Source organism: Rissa tridactyla, chromosome Z, assembly GCF_028500815.1.
Source record: "Rissa tridactyla isolate bRisTri1 chromosome Z, bRisTri1.patW.cur.20221130, whole genome shotgun sequence".
NCBI lineage: Eukaryota > Metazoa > Chordata > Aves > Charadriiformes > Laridae > Rissa > Rissa tridactyla.
The window spans coordinates 63,182,914-63,207,006 of NC_071497.1; the positions used below are offsets into that span (position 1 = coordinate 63,182,914).

General features: G+C 38.2%; 1 protein-coding gene across 4 annotated transcripts in view; it reads right to left on the reverse strand.

Moving 5' to 3' along the window:
* The window catches only part of MAST4 (microtubule associated serine/threonine kinase family member 4), a 237,554-nt gene that overhangs the window by 147,396 nt on the left and 66,065 nt on the right, over window positions 1–24,093 (reverse strand). For all 4 annotated transcript variants that reach the window (XM_054186830.1, XM_054186836.1, XM_054186834.1 and 1 more), the window contains one exon: window positions 14,145–14,176. In XM_054186830.1, coding sequence (XP_054042805.1) covers window positions 14,145–14,176 — 32 coding nt within the window. The remainder of the gene's footprint in view (window positions 1–14,144; window positions 14,177–24,093) is intronic.

Consider the following 24,093-nt stretch of genomic DNA (forward strand, 5'->3'; position numbering starts at 1 on the left):
CCCAAAAGACGTCCATTATACCTATATTACCCCTATCGCTACAGCCAGCTGTTTGTCTCATCTGTTCTTAAAAGCAGATAGCGATTCCACAACAATCCCAGGTACTCCACTCCTCTGCTTCACTATTAATAGAGATAGTAAATGTTTCAACGGTGTCTAAGCTGAATCTCCCTTGCTCCAAATAAAACACATTATGTCTTGCTTTACACCCCAATAACATAGAAAACACTTCTATTTCCTACTCATGGCAGACATTCCACACGCTTGAAGACTTTCATGATCAGCCCCCAGCCTTCCCTTCTCTAGAGTAAATAACCCCGGCTTGGTAAATATTTTTTCACAGATCATGTCAAGTTTTCAAAGCAGCTTACAGTTGTCATTTGTTCTCCAGCTGATCCATCTCAACACACAGTAGTCAAACGTAAACACAGCACTCCAGCGTAAGGCCTTGTAAATTCTTTGTGGGGTAGAATGTTGCATGCCTTGCAGCTCATAATGTCAGCTTCCCAGCATGATGTACCCTCTCCCCTCAACTTTTTTCCCCCTCAGCAGCATCGCATTGTGGAACCATTATACCCCTCAGATCCTCTTCTGCAAACTGTCGCCTTTCCAACTGTCTTGCATCAGAAAAGTTGAGTATTTTCTGCTCAAGAAGTCTCCAGCTTGTCCTGTTTTACTTGGTATATTTTCACCAAGTTGTCAGTATAACTTTGAAACCTTGTACTGTTCTTCAATATTATTGCATTCTTTCCAGCTTGTTGTCTGCTGCGAACTTAATTAATACTATGTATTCCATCATCTAGGTCACTAATGAAAAATAATGACTAAAGCCAGTCATCCAGGTTTCTTACACCTGCAGCCCAGTGTAATTTTCTGTTCAGTGTTTCTGCCCTACATGCAATATAGGAAAAGGTTCTCAAAAGTGACAACATCCCCACCTCGCTCCACCTCCCCCCCTCAAGATAGATTTGCTGGTATGGCTTATTGGGAAAACTTGTCTAAAAAACCAGAACAAAGTTCAGATTTACAGAACAATAATCTAAAAGCTTTCTGGGTTTAGATACATAAAGATATATTCTTGGTACTTTTGACAGACTAATTTCAACCATAAAACCAGCCATATTTTTAAATGTAAATGAAAACATTTCAAGCGTCTCCTAGCAGAATCTAGGAGAGAAGCATCCACAAAGTATGACAACGATCTATAAAAATTCATCTTCAGCCGCATCTCAATGACACTAAGAAGAATCACAGAACAGTTGAGGCTGTGTCTCAAGGCCATACCCACACACGGACGTAGAACATCCCTGACTTAATCCCATTTCCATCACATGCTGTGTTGAAGTAGCATGTATGTTTAGTCACCTGAATGCAAAATAGTGCCATGTAGCAGAGGGGGAAAAGGCATTCCCAACATCTATGTTCACGGCACAACCTTTACAAAGGCACAGGTAAGGTTTTCCATTCAGGCTAGAACACCAAGAACTTGGTTGTTTCAAATGGCATGCTCAGCCCCATGTTAGGAACACCTGGGATAGCATGTTTGTCTCAAATGCTATCCTTGCCTTCACTGCCTAGGGGCATGACCACACTAAACATTCATGAGTGAAGCTACAGGGATATGAGGAAATGTGATTATACACAATTACACTGCCTTTTGCACTGTGGCAACAAACACACAATGAATATAAAGTAAGAGACTCACAAAACCTGTGTCAGCCTTTTAGACTGTCACTTGCTTCCCCTGTGGCCGTCATCTGCCATCCCTTTCAGGCAAGCATGGCAATATTATGGATCCACTTATCACCAGTACTCTTTCTGATCTTTTCACATGCCTGTGAGACCTGTCACAACACACCTCAGTAATCCTCACAGGTCTAAGCTTGACTGGCTTGCTAGGAAAAAAAACGTGACAGAGATGCAGAAACACTATGACATTTGGATTTGGCAGAAAGGACAAGAGGACAGAGATGGCAGAAAAGAGCAGCACACGGATGGCAGGAAAATATGGTAATGCCAGGTTAGATGCTGCCATGACTCAGGGAGCAAAGACTTCTTAAAGACTGAAGAGGCAGAACTGGCTAGTTAGCCCTTGCAGAACAAAAAGGTATCCTGCCAATATAGCATTTTCCTTCTCCAAACCTGTAAGAGAAGAGCTCTATCCTGCTGCCGTCCGCCCACTCTCTTTCCTTTGCAGCCTGCCACAGAAGCCACCCATCTTCCTGCTGCCCATGCTTTTGGCTGAAGCAATCTATTCAGTCTCTGCAACTTCCAGTCTTACAGTGAGCCATCAACCCCTCCACAAGCACTGTTTATGCTCCCTGCCCTTCATTTTAGTCCCAGGAGCCACCACCCATCCTCCCATGCACAAAACACTTGGCAACCAGGTTCTCAACATGCCTATCCCCATATGAAAACTACACTCACAGAGCGAGTCCTGCAAGCCTGGCTCAGGATCCCTGCCACAGCTCTATCCAAGAGAACACATCTGCAAGGATGGTGCTTAGCTTTAGAAAATGCTGAATATACAAACAGATGGAAAACCTCTAGCAAAACAGAAGTGTGTCAATAACCGTATTCAGTCAACACAATTTCATAAGAGGGCAAACATGACACATAACTCCCATGGGGAAAGGGAGGCAGACACTAGGATGGAGGGGAATCAACAGGGCCCAGAGAAGTTTTAGGTGGAGACAGAAGTGGTAGAGGCAAAAATGGTCACGGCCATAAACATTATGTAGTATGTTCACAACAGCCAATGTGAGCTATAGAGCAGGCACCACTCCGAGCCAGAGACAACTGAGGCCTTGACAGTCAGCACAGGGTGCATCCTGCTGCCACGCTGTACTCTGGCTGCTTTAAAATTTAAATGACTGTCTACGGACCATGGACATATATTCCTCCCCAAGATCAAACCAGCCTTCCTCCTCCTCCAGCTCTTCCTGCAGCTGTCTCACCCACTGCTGCACAGAAATATAGTGTAAAGCCTTCAGAGGAAGATGCATCAGGATTGTTAGCATCTCCTTGTTCATTCAAGATCTCTGGCAGGACTTACCTGCTTTGCTGCTCCTCTGAGAACCAGCTGTTTTCTCTGGTCCTCCAGAAGGAAGCACTCATCTTCCGAAATTTCACCTGACTCCTAGTCCCTCTCACATCCAGCAGCAACTTCCTGATACTGACACTGAAGTAGCTTTACTCTTCTCATGGCACAGGTTAAGACCAAAACTCATTCCTCGGGGCCCCAGGCTGGCATTTTTAAGAGGGCAAAGGATGGCTGGAAGGACAGTTGTAAAAAGAAATGGGCAAAGAAAGGGAGACAATCATGAAGGGATAAAAGGTTCAGAAAGGGGCCTATCATGGGGAGACTGACACAGAAGGTAGGCTGGGTATAAAAGAGACTAGTGGATATGAAAGCTTAGTGAAAAAGGAAGGTGAGACCCAAGGACTGTGGGCTCACAGATGACAGACAATATGAAGACACAGATGCCATCCAGCTATTGACGTAGCAAAGGAAGCACGTGAGGACATTACACTAACTCAGTGGTCCAAGAGCATTCTCCTAGTACACACATGCTCTGTAAACACTCCTTGTTTGGTCCCTTACTTCCCTGTCAGGGGTAGGAGCACATCCGATTAACAGCCTGCAGAGGATCTTCCCACCTGACTTCATTCAGAATGAATCTCCAGGATGCATGTAACAGAACAGTACAGTATAAGTAAATGTAGTAGTACACTACTGCAAACTAAGACGCTAATACTAGAAAGTATCTACACAGCTACTTTTTCAGATCATCTTTCCAATATTTTATCCCAAGCTATGCAGCAACTAGGATGAAGATCTTGACTTGGAATTCTGGGGGAAGTCAGCACATGGCAGCAGGTTTCATCTGCTCCTCAGAAGATACTGAAGCATTCCGCATAAACAAAGAGCTTCCCAAATACTTTATGACACGGCATATAATATTGTGGTAGTCCAGCTGAGTGACAAAAAAACTGCAGATAACAAATACATTAATATACTTTATGATAAGCAACAGTATTGGTTTAGAACACTGACAGTAATAAAAAATGTTCAAATTTGCATTTCATAGGAAAGAGGGAGGGAAAAAAAGACTTCCTTCCTTCTCTAATACAAAACAGAAGTGGCTCACTGGGATTTCATCATCCTGACATCTCTAGAAAGTCAGCCTATACTTTACATAACGGAATGGCAATAATACTGCAAATTTCAAGGGGAAAATCTTTAATACTAGAAATACCTGCCAGAAGATGCAAGGCGGGCAGATCCCTGCTGTTCAGCCCTTTTACCTGAGAGCAGATATTTAGAATACAGATGATATTACTGCTGTCAGAGGAACAAATATATTGTGCAGAAACCTGAGTGCTTCTTTCCTTAAAATAAAATCATACACTTATTTGTGGGTTATACCTCGCCTTTAATCTCCACCAAAAAAAGAGAAGGAAAAAAAAACATTTATCATTAGAATTCTATAAGCAGAGCACAGGTTCATCAAACAATCATGTAATCTCTCCAGAGCCCCACCATGACCCCAATCCCAGAGAGACTAAATGTGTGCAAGCTAGAAATTCCATAGCGTTGGAAAGCTCTCTCTGTAGATTAAGAGATTATTCAAATCTTTGTAGCATCAATGCCAAAAAAATATCTATTCATCAATACAGCATAGAGCAACCTGGATCATGCAATTCTTGAGGACATTACAACTCCTTTGTGACAATTCATTTTGACAAACTTTGAATTTTCCGTAACTGAAGAAAATTCATGCCACAGGGAAAAAACAAACAAAGAACAAGAAGCTGTTTCAGTGTGACAGATTTTTGAGATTTACTATTTGAAATTCAAGCTGTGCTGACTAGCAGTGATTACCCATATGATGTTCTTCTGACTGTGTTCTCACTGGGTACGCACTTTCTTGGGCAGTAGAATAAAACAGGTGGTTATATGGTCATTTGTTCGTTTTGTGTATGCCATACAAGTTTGAAGTTTTACTAGAACAAATATCAAAGAGAAAATATTTCATTCACTCACAGTACAACTTCTGTTCACAGAACAAACAAGACAACGCTGCCAATGTTAATTTAAAAATACTAATAGCAAGTATCTTTCCAAAATATTTTTGTTCCTCAACATTTGCCACTGAAAGTCAGAATTTAATCACATAATTATTGCACTCACAAAGTTACCCCAAGACCCCCACCTGCTGCTCAGAGATCACTACTCCCTTGCCTCATCAGCTCACATTTCTAGCCATTAAATTCCCTCAGCATTTTCCCCTCTGCTCTTGCTATATGCTTTGCTGCCTCTACGGACACAGAAACACTGCAAACATCACTAACTGCTGGTTCAACAAGTAATGCAGGACACAAGGTCAGAACTAACAGAAACAGTGAAAAAGTGAAAACAGAAATCAGTGAAAAAGGCCGCACGCTGAAAAGGCTGCTCAGGGGAGTGGACTGTCACATGGGAAGAGCACGAACAGTAGGTTAGCCAATTTGTCAGACCTCCATCTCATCACTCTTTTTTTGCCTCATTTTGTCAGGTTCACTATCCAAGTTTTGATAGTGAACTGATGACGTCTTTTCTACTGCTATTTCTTTGTAGAGATTCAATTATTTTAGCACCTCAGCACCTGACTTCATATCACCAGTAACACATTAACTCTGAGATCTGTCCCTCAAACATCTACGCTGAACCTCATGCACTATAGAAGAATTATCTGAATGTATACAAATATTTTAAATATTTGAAGTTTCACATAAACTATTCTATTGCAAAAACATTTTTTAATTTAGACAAAGCATGGACGCACCCAGATACTTGATTTTCTTTGCTCCCTCCCAAGAATTATCCTGAAATTCTGTAACATTCTTACAGGACCACGACTTGACCCTAGAGGCTGATTTCATTTTGCTTTTTCCTTGTGGCTTAATCCAATCACAATTTTGGTAAAGAATTACATAAGATTATTTTTCATTCCTGACCCTGTCCTGTCCTTGCCTAAGTAGCCAAAACAAAATTCCAACAAGGCATAGTACACTCAGAGCACTGTGAAAAAGCATGATACCTTGCTCAAGCATGGGTCAGGTGATAAATTACATTACTTCGTCACCACAACAGTCACAGAACAACAGTAGACATGTATCACTTTACACAATTGAGCTTTAAAACCTCAGCACCTTATTTTCTGGACATCAGTCCTGCAGGTAGCCATGTTATTTCAATAAATTTTGTGATGTTCTGGGCCTTGTAAACATATCTATGTGATTAAACAATATAATGGGCAATGAGGTATGAACATATGTCCCATTTAAACAACAAAGGATAATTTTAAAATACATAAAATGTCATTACTACCTGACTTTTTTTTGTATGTACACATAAAGATTCTATGCATACACACACAGAAACAGATGAGCATGAATTTACCAGTAACAAGGTTTCACAAAGCTTTGAAATATCCTGAAGCAGTGTATACATCTTTCACTGAAAAGGGACACGATGAATTACATTAAAAGAGATTGTTCCTTTCTTTAACATGTGATACGATAAATCATAAAGAGAGGACATCACTGTGTAAGCCTCATGCAAATGCTAGTAAAACATGAGTCAAGAGACAATTTGCAGAGTAATAATAACAATATTGGTATAAATGAAGCAGGAATGCGAGTGTGAAGGCACCAAAAGATCAACAGACAAGATTAAACAGAATGGCCTATACTGATAGTCAAGGATACAGCTAACAGCAATAAAATACCAAGGAATGTGTTGTTTACATCAAAATCAGGTCTGTGCTCTCCACAGCACAAAGGACTTGTCCACAGAAGACCACACACTGACAACAGGATGGCAACAAGGCTACACAGCACGCTGCATGTGCCATTACTCTTCCCATTAGCCCAGCACAACTTTAAAACCAGGAAACACAGACAATGGGCAGCAGACTTGCATAAAATTTATGGAGGCTGAAGTAAGCAAGATTGTGAGGGCAAAGGATCATGCTACGGTAACTGTGGCTCCTAAAGCATACAAAAAACATGTCCAAAACTGAGTTTTTCATTGTCAATCACAAGGAACCCAAGAGATGCGATGAGGATTCAACAGCTGGTGGCCCTTGTCCCCCATGTCATACACAAGTGACCTGCCCAGACATGGAGACTTTGTGAAGTATCAGAATTCCTCATTCAGAATTTGCATTAAAAGAGATGGAAAATCTACTACAATCTAAAACTATCTTAAATAAATTCAGAGTTCATTAATAGATCTCAAATAAAGTTGTCAGTGGAGGAATCTCCTTTGTACAAAGGAGATCTTTTTTTACAAGTTCATAAAATTTTACCATTCGGCTTGATGCTATTCAGCATTTTCATCAGTGATAAGGAAATTAGATTTAAAGGCACTGCTCGAAGTTCAAAGATGACACATTGAAGAAATGATAAATACTGAGGACGCCAAGGTTGTCAAATACAAAGCAATCTGGATCTCTTGGTAATCTGTGCTCCTTTAAAAAAAAGTGCATTTTAATGACAAATGCAACGTTAAGCATCTAGAAACTTAGGAGTGTCCACTGTGTTCTCCTAACATGTCACTGTGACAGGTGCCAACAGAAACAGTAACAGAGCTATAAAGGGGAGATAGGATTTTTAGATCTACCCATAGCATGAGCAAAACATCAGAAAGTTAGACTTGCAGGAAAAAAATAAATTTTCCCTCAATGACCGCAGTAGAACAACTCTGAAAGTTACAGACTTGAATCTACTTAGTTTGTCAGAAGGAGAGAAATGTGGTTATTGAGCACCATACAGTATACCAACTATAGTGTACTGCCACCAGGGAGAAAACCAGCTAAATGAGCATGTTCTCATTTAACATAGAAGCACATACAGAAATAGTGCTAGTAACACTTAACACTAAAGCATACGCATCTGAAGATTCAAACGTGGGCTATGGAGAGTATCCATCCAAGCACAAACCATCCATATTAGAATTGAGAGATTCATTATCTGGCAACAATAATTCTACTCCGCTTTCAAATTTAAGATAATGGTAATCTCCCAAATAATTTAAGACAAAAAAGTGACTAGTTTTCTTTTCATGATTAACATGTTTGTGTTTATTACAAGGGTACAGGATGAATATGTTGGACACAATAATTTGAAAGTCCAAAGCAGAGTTTCAGTTTACTTTAAACTCAGATGAAGCTGAAGAAAATGAGTGGATAAAATGGAAATGAAAATTAAATGAAAGAAAAAAAATAGTTGGTTCCAATTTGAGGGCTCTAAGGTGTAAGACCTTCTCAGCTCTGCCCACAGCTTACAGTGCTTCCCGAAAAGCACACTGTCTTTGACATAGAGTTTAGCAGTACTGTGTTATTTCACAGAATCACACAGCATCACAGACTGGTTCGGGTTGGAAAGGACCTTAAAGATCATCTAGTTCCAACCCCCCTGCCATGGGCAGGGACACCTCCCACTAGATCAGGCTGCTCAAAGCCCAATCCAGCCTGGCCTTCAACACTTTCAAGGATGCGGCATCCACAGCTTCCCTGGGCAACCTGTCCCAGTGTCTCACCACCCTTACTGTAAAGAATTTCTTCCTGATATCCAATCTAAATCTACCCCCTTCCAGTTTGAGGCCACCACTTGCAGGTCAGTTTTATTTGCTGATATCAAAACAATTATTCTTGACTGTGACAGCAAAAAAGCCAGTTTGGAGTTTTTTGGGTTTTTTTTTTTTTGCTACTGTGCCTGAAAAACCCTAAACATGGATGCAACTGGATGCAACTAACCCAACAGAAGAAAGTTACTCTTTTTCAGATAGAATTTAGATCAGCAAACTAAGTCTATTGCTCTAACACATGGGCAAAGAGTGATAAAAGTATCTGATGCGTATGTAATGGAAGTGGAACTTCATGAATAGGTGGATTCATAGCTAAGCATAAGCTGCACCCACAATACAAACTGCACCACCCAAGCTATACCATGTCTGCAGACAAAAAAGGCTAGCTCCTGCCAGTCCTGGCTCACAAGCCTCTTTCTTAACTATTTTGCTCCCTCCACTTCTGCCAAAGGTCAACACACTACAGAGATATGCAACAAGGACTTTCTTGGGGGCAACCTTGCTCCACATCCCTTGTCCAGGCACATCGAATTCCTTAAGCTGCGATCAGACAAGAGTCTTCTATCCACACACACTAATTTGCAGTAAAAATTCCTTCCAACATAAAATATGTGAGCCACAGCTTTAGAGGCAGACACTCTAAAAAAACAACTGCTCTAAATCTCTATACTTTCAGCGTAACTATGGTACTTATCAAAACACTCACCTCGGGTCAACTTGTTTACTTCATCTCTACACAAATATAAACATCAGTAGAAGTAAAGTGTATACAGAAGAAAGCTCCAGGAATACAAATTTCCAGTTCAACACTGTTTCACAGCATGAGGAACTCATTGCTCAGACCTAGGTGTAACTGTTGATGTGTGCTCTGCAGAAAGTTCTCTCAAAGTATTCATTTTTCTCCTGTAATAATTTTAATGGGATATTGCATATTATTGTAACTTAAGGCACTTAATTTCTCTCAATGAACACCACACTGCAGAGGCTGTGCACTTTCAGAGGAAAAAAAATCCAGACAAGCCCTAAAACTTTCATAAATACAGAAATAGTTATTATTTTAATTAGGAATACAAATTTTCAGTAACTTGAGTATCTCAAGACTGCATTTTGAGTACCTTTTATAACTAACATGGAAAATATTTTATGTCTCCAAAATCTAGTATTATTTAGTGATCTGTCTATAAATTGTTTACATAATATTTTCCAAAACTAATCCCTATGTTCCAGAACTTAAATGAAGTTTCTGTCTTCTGATACAATTAATCAAATTTGAATTTGTGCGCTTTGCAAATGAAGTACTTTCAGCACAATAGTGCCCTTCTGCAAAAATACATTCGATGAAAAAAGCTGCTAAGCTGCATGCATAAGCATACACAAAGGTCCTGAAACATACATACATACATAAGACAAAGGAAGCAGCAATCTTTCTGACATGTTTTGGAGTACTTGGAGGCTTTTGTTTGTGTTATTTTACAATTCTTCACAGTTACTCAATATTAATTTCCTTGACTGTGTTTGACAGTTCTGTCTTTCAAGCCACAACCAAGCCTATGCAATTAGGGAGATAAAATTCAGAGGTGGCCGTTGGAAGAGAATTAGGCTTGTACAATCACTGTATTTCAGTTTTAAGATTTCCTTTGTATGTTCTGGCATCTGATCTAAACGCTTTTCCTTATCACAGGTCACCTATATATAGACAAGTTTTTTATAGATATATCTATATGTAAGCATACCAATATATGTGCACAAAGAAATTGTCAATCAAATTCTAGTTTTATCCACCTACATGACACTGGCATCACAGCTTTTTTTTTTTTTTTAAAGTATAGTTGGCATGATTTCATAACGCCATTCCACTCAGTTTCTCATTCCCACTTTTTACCCTAAGGTTAACTCATAGTCCGTATTTGTCATTGATAAAAACTTTCTTACAAAACTGTTATTAACTTTCTTGAAACTTACTTAATAAAGCCTCTAACAAAGCAGTGTTTTTTAACTAGTGTTTCTGTTGAATTCTTGGCTGGTCACACTTTTATGTTGCTATTATCAAAGTATATCAGCTGCTTCACTGTAATGCTTAAATGAATTTTATGAAAATTATGAGACCAACTTTGACATTTCCACAGGTGCAAGCAGACTATATAATTGCTACTACTGAACTAGACTCCATATTTTATAATTACTGAAATTAGTTTCAGTAATGTCAAGAGGACAGATGCAGCAAACATAAATACATGTGAGTTATCTAGCTCTGAATTAAACTGAAATTGACAGATTAAACAAAAGGAAAAGGAAAAATAACTGAATTAGTCTGGAAAAGTCACATATTTTACTTCTAGGGCAGGTGCTTTAACCACTGAAGCTCTAAAGTAATAAGGAACCTCCTCTACTTAACCACTTACTTCTCTTTAAGTATTACTGTTTCCAAAGGCTCCCGTCCACTGCACAGAAGCCTGTTGTTCAATTCATTTTTAGGAGAAAGCCATTTGAAACCAGAACATACCTACTTAAAGCTGAGGGTAATTTCTGTGCCATAACCTTTGAGTTCATGCCCTGTCTCTCTGCAATTCTTATTTTGCTGTCCTCTGTGGGTATGGAAAGGAAACAAAAGAGGATAAGGACATTGATGCCTTAAATTCAGTGATGGAAACTCACCTGGTTAACACACAACATACACTGAGAGGTAACATAAATAGGTCAGTGAAAAGAGGGCATGTTTTTTAACTGAAGCCAGTTGGGCTTGTAGGTTGACAGCCACAGAACTAGATCAAAAGGTCAGCTACTAGGTGGAATAACTCCACAAACAGCAAGAATACGTGTGTCCAATGGCACAATCAGGGTACCCCTGGCAGATGACTGGCAGATGAGGTTCAACAAATAAATAAGCATTGCCGACTTGCAGCAGGTAGCACAACATGTTGAAGTGGACGCCACAGCTAATGAACTTGGAATAACAGCTACTGCACAGGTAGACTCCTCTGCTTATGGTTTTGCTGTCGGTAAGTTGGCATTGTCCTCTTTCACTGCTTATCTGATCAACTTAGTAAAAGAAACCCAAGTACCACTTTTGGCATCAAGTTGAGCACACAGATAAGTCTGAGAGCTCTGGCTGGTTCAGCAGAATAGGCAGGGAAAGGCTGGTACTCTATATCAGTCAAATACCGCTTCTTTTCAAATTATCTGTTACTCAGTATCCTTCCTGCCAAATACCCACCTTTGCATATAATCATGTTATATATAACATATCCCATCCCATTGAGACTTAGAATCAGCAGCCTCCTTTATGTTGTCATAGAAAAATTATTTTAAAAATATCTGCATATATATGGAAAACAACTCTGTATGGTCCAGCCAGAAGCCAGTCTAAAATAGGTATTATAAAAAATAACGCAACGCATATAAAAGAAAGCTTAATTATTTTGCACACTAGCTCTTTGAAACATACACATGGTGAACCACAAGCAAGACATCTTTCCTCATGCATTCCTCTTTCCTTTCCTCCTCTGATTGTATCATATAAGACAATAAGAGATAATTTCAAAGAAGGGGGGGGGGTCGGGGAGTGGTGGAAATCAGTACCAGTCATTCATCAATACAAACCTTGCTTTCCAAGCACCCCTGAACCAGCTCTCCCTGTCCTGCTTAAAGCCGTGTCCTTAGCATGCCATTGTCTCTGGAGCTCCAGAAGACAGTGTGATATGCCTACCTGGAGCCATTCAGGACCTCTAGATGTTTATGGCAACAAAAGCATAGGACCCCTCACATTGTGAAATTCAGTCTTCGCATCAACATGATAGAACATGCAAATAGAGCAGCCAACATGGCCCACATACACAAGCCCTAATGCTACAGCCCTTCCTATCCTCAGCACTGTGAGCTCTATTAACTAAGATAACAGTATTAAAGATGTTTTAAAATACCATCTGCAGAATCCTAAGCACTTTAATAACTAGATATGATTATGCTGACAAGGGGCTATTCCTTTACTATACTTTACTAAAGTCTCAGGAACGTTATATCTCAGTGATCAGCTATAAAAATATGTATATGAATGCAATTGAGGTGATTGCTTTGCAGCCATTTTTCAAACTTGGAGAAAAATATCTAATAACATTCAATGTCAAACGTCATAGCAAGAGTAAGCAAGGTCATAGCTACAAATAAAAAAAGTGCCATTTTTTGTTCTGGCTGAAGTCAACAGGAGTTTAGCCATTAACTTAAACAGAGGCAATCTTTTCCCACACAACAGCTTCAGGTTAATATAAAGCATCAACGGCACCAAAGGAAGGCACCAAAGATCATTCTTCTTAACCGTTTTTCTCCCAGTCGTTTCAATAATAAAAACCTGATGTGGAATTAGTTTTATATTTTCTTGACTTTTCTTAAATAGTTTGCTTATTATTTAGTGTCAAATTTAGTTTTAAATTTAGCCTCAAATTTTAGTGTTTATTTTTCATGTGTCAAAACCTGAAACAAGTATTTTACAAGTCAGCAGATGTCCTGCGAAGTACAGACTCCTGGTGTACCACTTAAGTCAGAACAACAGAGCACTTAACCACACTTTCCCAGACATTAACATACCTAACCTTACAATCACCAAAAGCTACACAGCACAATCAAGTTGAAAACAAGCATAGAAAAGTAAAACAAATTAACTGGCCTTTAGTGCAAGGGCTTAGGGTTTTATTCACAATGTGTTGTCATATTAACACAAACTTATTCAAGTATAGTGATAACCTTGGAGTCCTAAGCTGTTTTTTTGAATAAGGTAGTAAGTGAACAAAGCTTGTTTCTGAAGACATTTTCCTATGTTCTTATCCCAATACTTTCTCAATAAATTACTAATAAAAAATAAGAAATAAGCCAGAAAAAAATAAACAGAAAAAATAAAATCTTTAAAACCAAACAGATGAAAAATGTTAGAAAAACAAAGCCAAGGTACAGAAATCTGAGCAAAGCACAACTAAACCACAGTATCTGAGTTCATATTATTCTAACTTAGTAACAACTTATATAAGAATAGACAGTCTTTTGTTCAACTAATTAAAATATAGTTGCTTAACAACCGTATACATTTAGTAGAACTCATCTATTCTTTGTTCCTACCATTTCACCCATGGGTTCGATCACAGAATTTTGTAAGGGAACAGTTTTACTTACATTTCAAGTTTCGTTTATATCATTCATGAAGAAACCAAATTTCTTCCTTGATTTTTAACATGAGAAATCTTCAATACAAAATAAAAGCTTCAACATAAGAACTTTTTATCACTTTGGAAATCCCTCACAATAGCTCCTCTGGAAGACGGGGATGGGCATAAAAAAGGTCACTACACAACCCATAGGTTTTCATTTACAGTCTTAATTTCTTTGTTTGTATTTGAAGGCAGATCAACTGCCACAATTAACCTTCATTTTAACTGCCCTGAAAAGACGACTAGCCTACTCAAAAACTGTCAAAACTACATACTTTACTGTGAGCACAACAGAACAAACTCCATATACTTACAAACTTCCTCTTCTTGGAAGGCTTAACTCCTTCTGCAACAGAAAAAAAGTTAACACTGTGTTAGGAATATAAGATTTTCACTGGAAGTGGCCTTTTTAAGACAAGTACTGTAATCCTCCCATCCCACCAGTAGCAGACAGATAGAAGTGTTGTATTTGCACTACAGTAAAAGGTGATACAGATTTTACACACGCTATCTTTTACTTGTTGCCTTCCATTCTTATTTGAAATATTAACATTAGCAATGGGAAAAGTCTAGGCCTTTTCGTAGCAGTAATATTAAAATATTTCAAACAATAGATGGATGTTACAGAAAAGTCTTACAGACAGAGCTATTGGTAACAATATTAAAATTTACAAGACTCAGTGACAGAGACATACTAAGCTCTTTCCAGCATCCATCATTTGCAGAAGTTAACAGGATCCAGACCTAAATAGGTGACAATCGGCACCAAGCTTTCTACACTATGTTCTTTAATCCAAAAAAGATGAAGTATGTAACAGTTTCATCAATTATAAATCATTGTAATTTACTACAATGTGACGCAAAGTACTAGCATAACAACAGAATCACTGCTGTACAAACATTTCTACAACTTTTGCTGAAAACAGCTAAGCTACTGTCTATAGGACTGACAAGATAGCCTGCTAGCCAAAAGGAAATTGCCAACAAACATTTTACTAGCATTTTTGTGTAGAAGAAAGCCACAAGATTCATGATGTTTTGCTTATCAGAAATATGCATAATATATATAATACCCGCAAGCAGATTAAGATAATCTGTATTCTGTAAATCACAGAATAGCTGAGGCTGAAAGGGACCTCTGGAGATTCTCTGGTCCAACCTGCTCAATGGAGGGCCAATTGCAGCAGGTCACTCAAGACCACATCCAGTTGGGTTCTGAACATCTGCAAAGATGAAGACTCCACAATCTCTCTGAGCAATGTGTTCCACTGTTCAACGACCCTCACTTTTTTTCCATTTCTCACATGAACTTATATTCTGAATGCTACATTAAGTACATGTTCTTTGCAATCATGTCCAGCAGGAGAACCACCTACGTTTAAAACAAAGGGACAACTTGTCTAGCCTACAGGATACACAGATACATTAAAGTTGGAGACCATCACAAAATACAAGGTTGCATATAAGAATGATTCAAGTTATGTGGATGGATGTCTTTAGCCACTGCATCACGGAAGATTATTTTAAAGTGTGTAAATCAGTTTCCATTCTAGAAGTTATCAAAGGAATTGGCACAATTCTCTTTGAAAAGTAAATATATAGATATATGCACATTGTGTATGTGTGCACACATGTATTTCACACAGCACATAAAGACCAGAAAATGCACATGAAAGTACAATTGAATGGATAAAATTAGTTCAGCCAGGCACCTTAGAAAAGGCCATAAGGGATTGAATAATTATGTATTCTTTACAGACTTTTAAATGGTGTGCAGTAAATAAAGCCTGGGCTGCTAACTGAATGATAAGGATTAAAATATCAAGTAGCTGCTCAATTCTTGAGCACCGCCCATCCTGTTCACTGAATGAGGCAGGAAAAAATAGTGTGAAACAATGTAATAAGAGATCATAACGCGAAGGCATAGGAGAGCAGAATTAGGGGCCTTGGTTACAAATTCTGGCACTTCCTAGGAAGTTCCAGCAACTGTTCAGAATTTGCAATTTAAAACAACATCTTTTAGCATAACATGTGCTTACATACAAAAGAACAGTTACACCTGCATACAATTTTGCATTATGAAGCTGAGTAATTCTCCTAAATTTAAAATGCCACATTCATTGTGAACAAAATGTAACTACAATTTAAAACCCACATACTTCCCTTTGGTGTTTTTTTTCTTTAATATTTACAATGCCATTGTATTCTATTTCTAACATAAAACTTTACTTGTAATTCTATGCACTGTCATACTATAACAGACAATGATTGTGGAAAAATTGCCAAAATGTATGAGCAAGAATCATACTTGGTTTTGCATCCCATTTAACAGAGTTGCAACATGTACTTTAAACTTGTTTCTTGTGATTCAGGGTTTTGGTTTTTTGGGTTTTTTTGTTTGTTTTTTTTTGTTGTTGTTGTTTTTCTTTTATTATTATAGTTTATCATTATAACAGCACAGCAAATGACAGGCACTGCCTTCTGTAGACACCTGAAGTCACATTAATCGCTTGGCCTATTCTCATGCATGCCATCCTGAAGCACTACCTTTGACTACAGAGTAAGGTTCCACAAGAGATGATTCAATGCAATGACTTGATGGTAAAGATGTTTAGAACTGCCAAGATCTCCCTATACACAGTGAAAAATGAAACAAAACCTACAAGAAGATCTACAAAACATTGCAAATAAAGCGTCTGTGAGGCTGGGTTTTAAAATAGTACACACATAAACAAACAAAACAAGGAATGAAATAAAACAAATATCCTTTCTGCATAATATCTATATACTCATTTTTCCTATATATCACAGCATTGGTGTTAAAATGTAACGTTACTTTTCTCATGCTTCTCCTGCTTGAGTATCTCCAAGACAAAAACAACAAAAAACCAACAACAACAAAACCAAAAAAAAGAACCTGTAGTAAAGGGAAGCTTGTTTTTCTGTCGCAGATCAGGCTGAATTTTTACAGCTCCTACATGACTTTTTTGTGTCACTTAGGACTCACCTTCCCCAAAGATTTTTGCACAGACTGAAAAAATTATCAGATTATCACCTGTGTCAGTACAGACTTTCTTACTCCAGACAAGGCTCACCAACATTATGATGGCTTTGTAACATACAACAGAGTGCCACAGCAGGGTCTACACAGAGCACGTGGCGAAAGTGTGAATGTGCTCTACATAGGGACTAGCCTATAGCTTAGATTAGACAAATCATTCACTTCCTAGGTACATAAAAACCATCCATACCATTCAAAAGCTAAAGATGCCATTTTTACTCCATTTCTCCCAACTTTTCTACTCACAGACACTGAAAACAGGGAAGCACTGAATGATACCATACCAAAAATGACTTTGTTTTTCAGGCTTGCAATGCTCCAGCTCAAATCTCAGTTACACTGCAAATGAACTATAACGACTTCACAGCTTTCTGGCATTACACTGTTTCCTTTCTGAAAGTCTCAATAAAACAGACTCAAAAGATCAGCCATTCTAGTTCTGCTGCACAGCATCCAACACATACGGACTGCTGAAAGTAAAAAACTTTGTGGTGTCAAGACCTTCAGATCACGTACTTAGCAGGCAAGCCCCTGGAGTATTAAAAAAAGATGCCTTAACTACCACTATGCATGGTTCTTGGGCACCAGCTCTGCTGCAGAGGGCAACACTACGCTCTTTTGCCCTTGCCCTACATGGAATCCTCCTCTGGCCAGTTCAAGTTGGGCTGGTATTAGGGCTGCTTCATTCCACTGCAATAACACAAAGCAGAATTACTGGACCAGAGACTCGTTCCCTTGAGGCCCTTTGTGTCTAAAAAGCCGTGGTCTGAAAACATAATAAGCCTTGCCTCAGCTTTAAGAGATCTGTGCAAGCCTGTGCCACATTGCTGTGATGTTGTAGTAAGACCCATGTGTACTGAATTTAACTGCAGCTATGTTTTACCAGTTCAAAATCCATACTCCGGGCATTTTACTATCAATAACATGGTTTTGCAAGCACAGATGCTTTTTTATTATTTTGGTAATTATGATTCTTCCTCTGGTTCTACACATCTATAAGACATTTCAGTATGGACATGTCCAGTCAATGCACCAGAGTGCAAATATCCAGCCTTATAAAAAAAAACCACACTGACAGAATAAAGGGCATTTAACTTTATTCTGAGTCAGTCTTCACCGCACTAACTAGAAACATGGTTTAAATAACAGCACTATATAAAAAGGTTTAAACGACAGAGGTGACTCATAATTCTAACGCTAACCATCTCATTTCTTGTAAATACTATTGTTAAATTACAGAAAATTTAAAATACTTAATTTCCTCCTTTATATGGGAGAAAGAAAAGATGCCATTAGCTTATTACTTGTTGCAGGGTTCAATTTTAAAGAATCAATAAAAAGCTAACACATTCATAAGCTGCTAAAGACATGGTTAATGTTGATACAGGTTGATTTTAGAACAGTAAATTTGCTTCATCTTCCAACAACAATTGCAATGTTCAATATTCAAAAAGTCTTGTCTTTCAGAGTTTTCAATTGTCCATGAAGTAGTCTGAAAAAATGAACCTTTTCACAACAAATTTCAGTAATGCATTCTTCAGCAGGGGAGGTTATGTGTGATAAGATTAATATGAGCTTCCCACACACACTGTTGCTCTACCCATCCCTCACAGGCTCTAAGCATCTTAGGGCTTTCTGGTAACATTTGTTAGATCTTAATACACTGAATTAACAACAGGTTAACATTGTAACATCAACACTGCATTAGTAAAAATCAGCAATAGCACACAATTCACCTTCTTATAATCGCAGACAGCAAGAGTTACTGCTTTGAGGGATGAATTTGAAGGATTTTCTTTTTAAGCAATTACTATGTTTTTACTGAAGAAAAATTGGGGGATGACAGCAGATCTTGCAGTTGGATGCGGGAAGGAAGAAAAAAAAGCAGGGCAAGTAACATAATATAGGATTGTTTTGATGTATCAGAGAAAGGGGGTGCACTGTGCAAGAGCTTTTTAGAAGCTAATCTTGACCTCTTTATCAGATCAGTACATCAGACCACTGTATTAATCCATTTTAAATACCTTCTAAGTGAGGCAGTGGCAGGGTATGCTTTTTATTTGATTGCTTCCTACTTTGCCAACATTCAGTTCTTCAGATTTACAGAGCACATTACCAAGGGGCTGGCTCAGTGCAGGGACAGATCAACCACCTCAAATGCCCCAAGAGTTAGTGTCCCATAGCAATTGTGTCTCTCCTGCTGCAATTTTATTTCTCAAAACTGTCCTTTGTTGTTATGACAGCTTATAATGTTTTCTGGTTCCAAGAATTGTAAGCCTCTGCCTCAGAAATGGTTTTCTATTAATACTAGGTTTGAATTTTAGGAGTGGCTATGGACTTCAAAATTTCCAATTCAAGACAGGATTAACTGATTTTCGAAAAGGTGCAGAAAGGTGTTCAGCTCTTTCATTGTCAGACAAGGTGTTCTCACTTGGATCTGATTTTTACAACACAAGTATAACTATAAAATTGTTCTCCCTTGCAGATGACCCGAGTGAGTTCATGTTTGGACCACCTCTTTATCAGCAATGCTAGCCTGAACTGTTTTGTCCGAGATGCAATTCTATATTCACTTTTCTCAGGAAAACTGTACCAATAGCTCCTTCACTGGTAACGAGTCCCAGTCAAGATTGCTGTCTTTCCCTTTCCACACTGGCTGTCAAGGAGCTAGGCATTATTAATTCCTAGCAGTAAAGTCTGTTCTGCCTTTCATCTGAAGGCTTTCATATTCTTTCTAGTCATAGAGATGCAGCCACCAGTTTACCAGGGTTTTTTCTTAGTCTGTCCCTTCACCGATTACACCAAAAGTCATCTCTTCACAAGTATTTTCAACAATGAAAATTGCCACTTTTGCATTGGCAAGCTCTGGAAGGTAGTTACTACTGCTCAGGGAAGACTCCATTCACAGTTCTCCCGTGTCACCTGCAGAATGCTCCCTCGCACAGAACACAAGGCTTCTTTTAAATATTTTTAACTGCATGTCAACGTACGAAGATGATATTCTGCATGGTAACTTACTCCCCTCACATCCCCAAGCACTAAAAAACCTTGTGAATAATGAACTTGAAGTCACAAATTAGCAACAACTATTGCAGATTTTAACAGAGGATATACTGTAAAAGTAAAAAGGTACTTAAGCACAGGTTTAACCAGAAAAGGTGATGTTTTGTCTAATTCCATATTCTGGATTCTATACAGTTCATTTTTATCTCTTCAGTTAACTTGCTGACTGTATCTTTCAAAGTAGGAACATATCTGTCTGTTAACTCTACAGGTTCTGAAATGTTCTGTAAAAGGAATACTCAGGTGCCTATCTAAAGTTAGGCATTATAAATTTAAATGCAAAATAACTGGATCAAAAAGAATGTCTGAAGTCGTTCCTATTATGGAATCGGTAATAACATTTAGCAACCAAAAGATCTTGCTCAAAAACAATTACATTGTTTCAGAGACACAATACACATGACATTCTCGATTAAATTTTGAAAGAAATTGGCAGAAATCAAAAAACAAATCCTATACCAGAATGTATAGGCTTTAACTAAGCTTTTTTTTTTTTTTTTTTTTAAATAGACAAAGTAGCACAACAGTTTCTTTAGAGACAATAGCAAGAATCTCAATCAATGCTTGGTAGTCAAAGATATTCTCTGAAAAGAGAGGATACTACAGGAGTAAGTCACTGGAAGAAGTTTTGAGTATAATCTTTTTATTTACCTTGGAAAGAGAAAAAATAATAATCAAATTGACTTAGCCAGAAAAAAAGAAAGAAAAAAGAAAAAAGTGCTACAAACATACCCATTATGGGAATAAAAAAAAAATAAAAATAAATTCACTCATGCTTATTGGCATGTCTAATTTATAGCAAGTGAATCCATAAATACTCAATGCTTCAGAAACATCCCAAATCAACTAAAAAAAAACCAAACCACAAATGCCACTGTATCAGTACTGTGATCAGAACATTGTATCAGTAATCTACTGGCCAAATAAGAAACAGTAATGCAGTTAAGAATTATTCAGACTATGCTTAATAACATTACTTCTGCTATTATCTCAAGCTTTCAGCCAAAAGCAGCAGTGGCAGAACACATCAAGTCAACTTCCTTACAACAATAATGCAGCATAGTTTATTTGGAGAGTAGCTACTGTAATTAGTAAAAGGTGAAACCTCCCTTTAATGAGGAGCACAAACCCTTTTGAAAGAGAGCAATTTGTCGGTTGCTAACCTTAACTCAGTAAATCTGTGTATTCATTTTCTAGTGGTCTGAGCTTTACTTCTTTCAAATACTTCCTAGTAAAATATAATAGAAAAATACTACTTAAGGTTTTGTTTGTTGTCTACCACGTTGCATTTTTCTCTCAAGTATTTAAAAATGAATAACCATGTTTCTTCAATTAAAAAGCGTGAAAATTCTGAATGAACTTTCCACCTCAAAGTATACAAAATCATTTAACATAATGCAATGTTAGAAAATCCATTCTCCATTCTGACCTGCTGTCACACAGTCTATTTTGCCCCTCGGCAAAGTACCACATCACCACATGATTAGTGGAGAAAACACAAAGTTTTGGACTGCAAAGTGTCTGAAACACCACCACTAAACAGATTCCAGCTACCAAGTTCACACGAATATTGCCATACTTAGAGTTTAAGAGTGCTACCATATATTAAGGGAAAAGGAGAAGGGGAGAAATAAAAAAAGAGTCACACAAGACATAAATGCCAGCTGCTAGTGCAACTGTTCAGCTGAACAAATATAAACAATGATACAGTTTACCAAAATTGGAAAACCCTGAATCCACTTTGACTCTAGGTTCTCTTTGATTCTCTAGGTTCCTTCATCAAATAGAAAACTGTGTTTTTTATATAGGCATACCTACACAGGATTTTGCCTACTATTAAAAAGCAAAATAAAAAAGTAACACCACAGCACATTGTGACCAGCTTCAGCTCTTCTTGACAATACAGCTGGAGACCATTATGCCCACAAGAATCTAATTGCCTTCCTTTTCCCAGCTGCAAATCATGTTTTGTATTATACAATGAGTATGTTCAGCAGCTGCTGCTACACCGCGGTTGAAATCAGTAAGATAAAATGATTAAGCCTGCCTTCAACATGAAAGAGACTTGCCTACATCTATGTTTTGATTGCAACAGGTTTTGTTAGTCATCTTGCACAGGACAGAAGGGGCTAAAAACAGTCCAAACATGTTTATTCTTTTTTCCAGGACTGATTACCACTAGCAAACACAGGCCTTTCTCTACCTTGACACATTCACAATCACAAGCTGGAAGAGAGCATGTATGCTGAAAGGGGAAAGTACACTGGAACTAAGTTTTAAGCCATGTTAATCTGAGGAATTGGTCACAAGAGCCTCTCCAGGGCACTCTTGTGCCCATAGTGCCCACTCTAGGAACCACAGAGCTGAGCTCCGCAGCTTCTCTTTACACACAAGGGTAAAGAGAAGATTTTGGGCAGGCCAGGTACAAAGGGCACAAACAACTCACTTCCCTCCTCAAAAAAAAACCAACACAGGAAACAGCAGCGGCAAAACACTATTTTTTTTTTTTTTTGCTTTCAGCAGATAACAGAAGTATCTCTTTTGTAGAAAAAGGCTAATTTATATTTGCTTTGTTAACAACTCCAGATCTGCCACTTATGCAATTAAAGGTCTCAAAATTAGAAATTTTGCTAAATGTTGACATTTTAATGAGTATTTATAAATTCAAATCTGATCAGTTCAGCTGACCCAACAGCTTACTGGTAATACACTCCACTGATGTAGAAGAAAGGTTCAAGTTCTAGGGTGAGGGTCACACTGGAAAAAGTGAGACTGTCCAGTGACTAAAAAGGTAAACATTAACCCCTTTGGTGAAAACAACTTAAGTCAAAATGAACGCTTTATTTTTTCATTTCAAAACTGTAGTCACTTGTTCCTCTCAACAAGCTGAATTTCAATTATTTCCTACAGGACTTTAAACGTCCTGAAAAATTTGAACGATCCACACTGGTGTCTGACACTCCCAAAGGAGAGCCCATTCTAGCTTAGGGAGCCACATTCTCATGATCTTTTGTCTTGTCTTTGCCCCTACTATAAACCTAAACGTTGCTCTATGTGGGCATGCTGAACACGTTTCTTACCTTGCTTCCTGCTTGGTTGCCATACTTTCTGATGAACTGCAAAAGGCTACTGTCACTACTCCTCTTCCTATATGGTAGGCAAGAGGACACCCCCACCACCAACTGTTGCACAAATCTTCAATTACTAGTCAACACTCCAAAGCAAGAAAAAATTATTTCAACCTTTCCAAACACAATATGACAAAAATCCCATGATCCTTACTGATACTACACTGCTCTCCCTTCTGATGTTACCCAGTTTCTCCAATTAGCTGCAATCTCAATTTTGCGTACCCACTGCAAAGAAGACAAGAAGGAGAAAGGTAATTTTTCTTTGGGGATTTGAATGCTCTTTTGAAGTATTCCTTTCCTTATCAGAAAGGGATCATAACACAAACATCAGTAGTCTGACACTTTTATTTTCATCCAAAAGTCTCAAAATGTGTGCAACAACAGCCATAGCTGCTGCATCAATCACTGGTCTAAAAACCTCTGACGCAGGCAGTAAACTCACATCTAGCAAAGACCACCCTGAGGCACAACCCCAGCTTCCTAATACTGACAGTTGCACTGGAAAAATCCCTAACGAAACAATGCAGATTACTAGACCAGTGCTGGACCCCTGTGTACAAGAATTTGTGAACTTTTGACATGAAATAAATCACTGTTTCAGCCTAGGCAAGGTTTTAAGCTAAAAACCACAGTGGACAGACAAACCTTTTTACCTACTCAAAGCAAAAATGTAACAGTGATAAATCCTTTCCCACAATTTATAACATTACTTGGTCTCTTTGTATCTGCTAGCAATAAAGCAAGGTATATTTTATAGTTTTTGTTTGGACTACTAACATTCTAGGTAAATCGAGATTAGGACCCAGATAATCTTCTGGTTTATTGCCATTTTATAGCCAATTTCATCCCTCTCCTTGTCCAATATGGCAGATGGATTGTTCCAAGTCAAACTACAGTAAATCACATCAACAACTGTATTAAGTTTGTGCAAGCAGTACATTTTTTAACTTCCCTTTTACTTTTGACTGATAATCCTATTTATACTGTCTTAATAAGGTCTAACAGGAT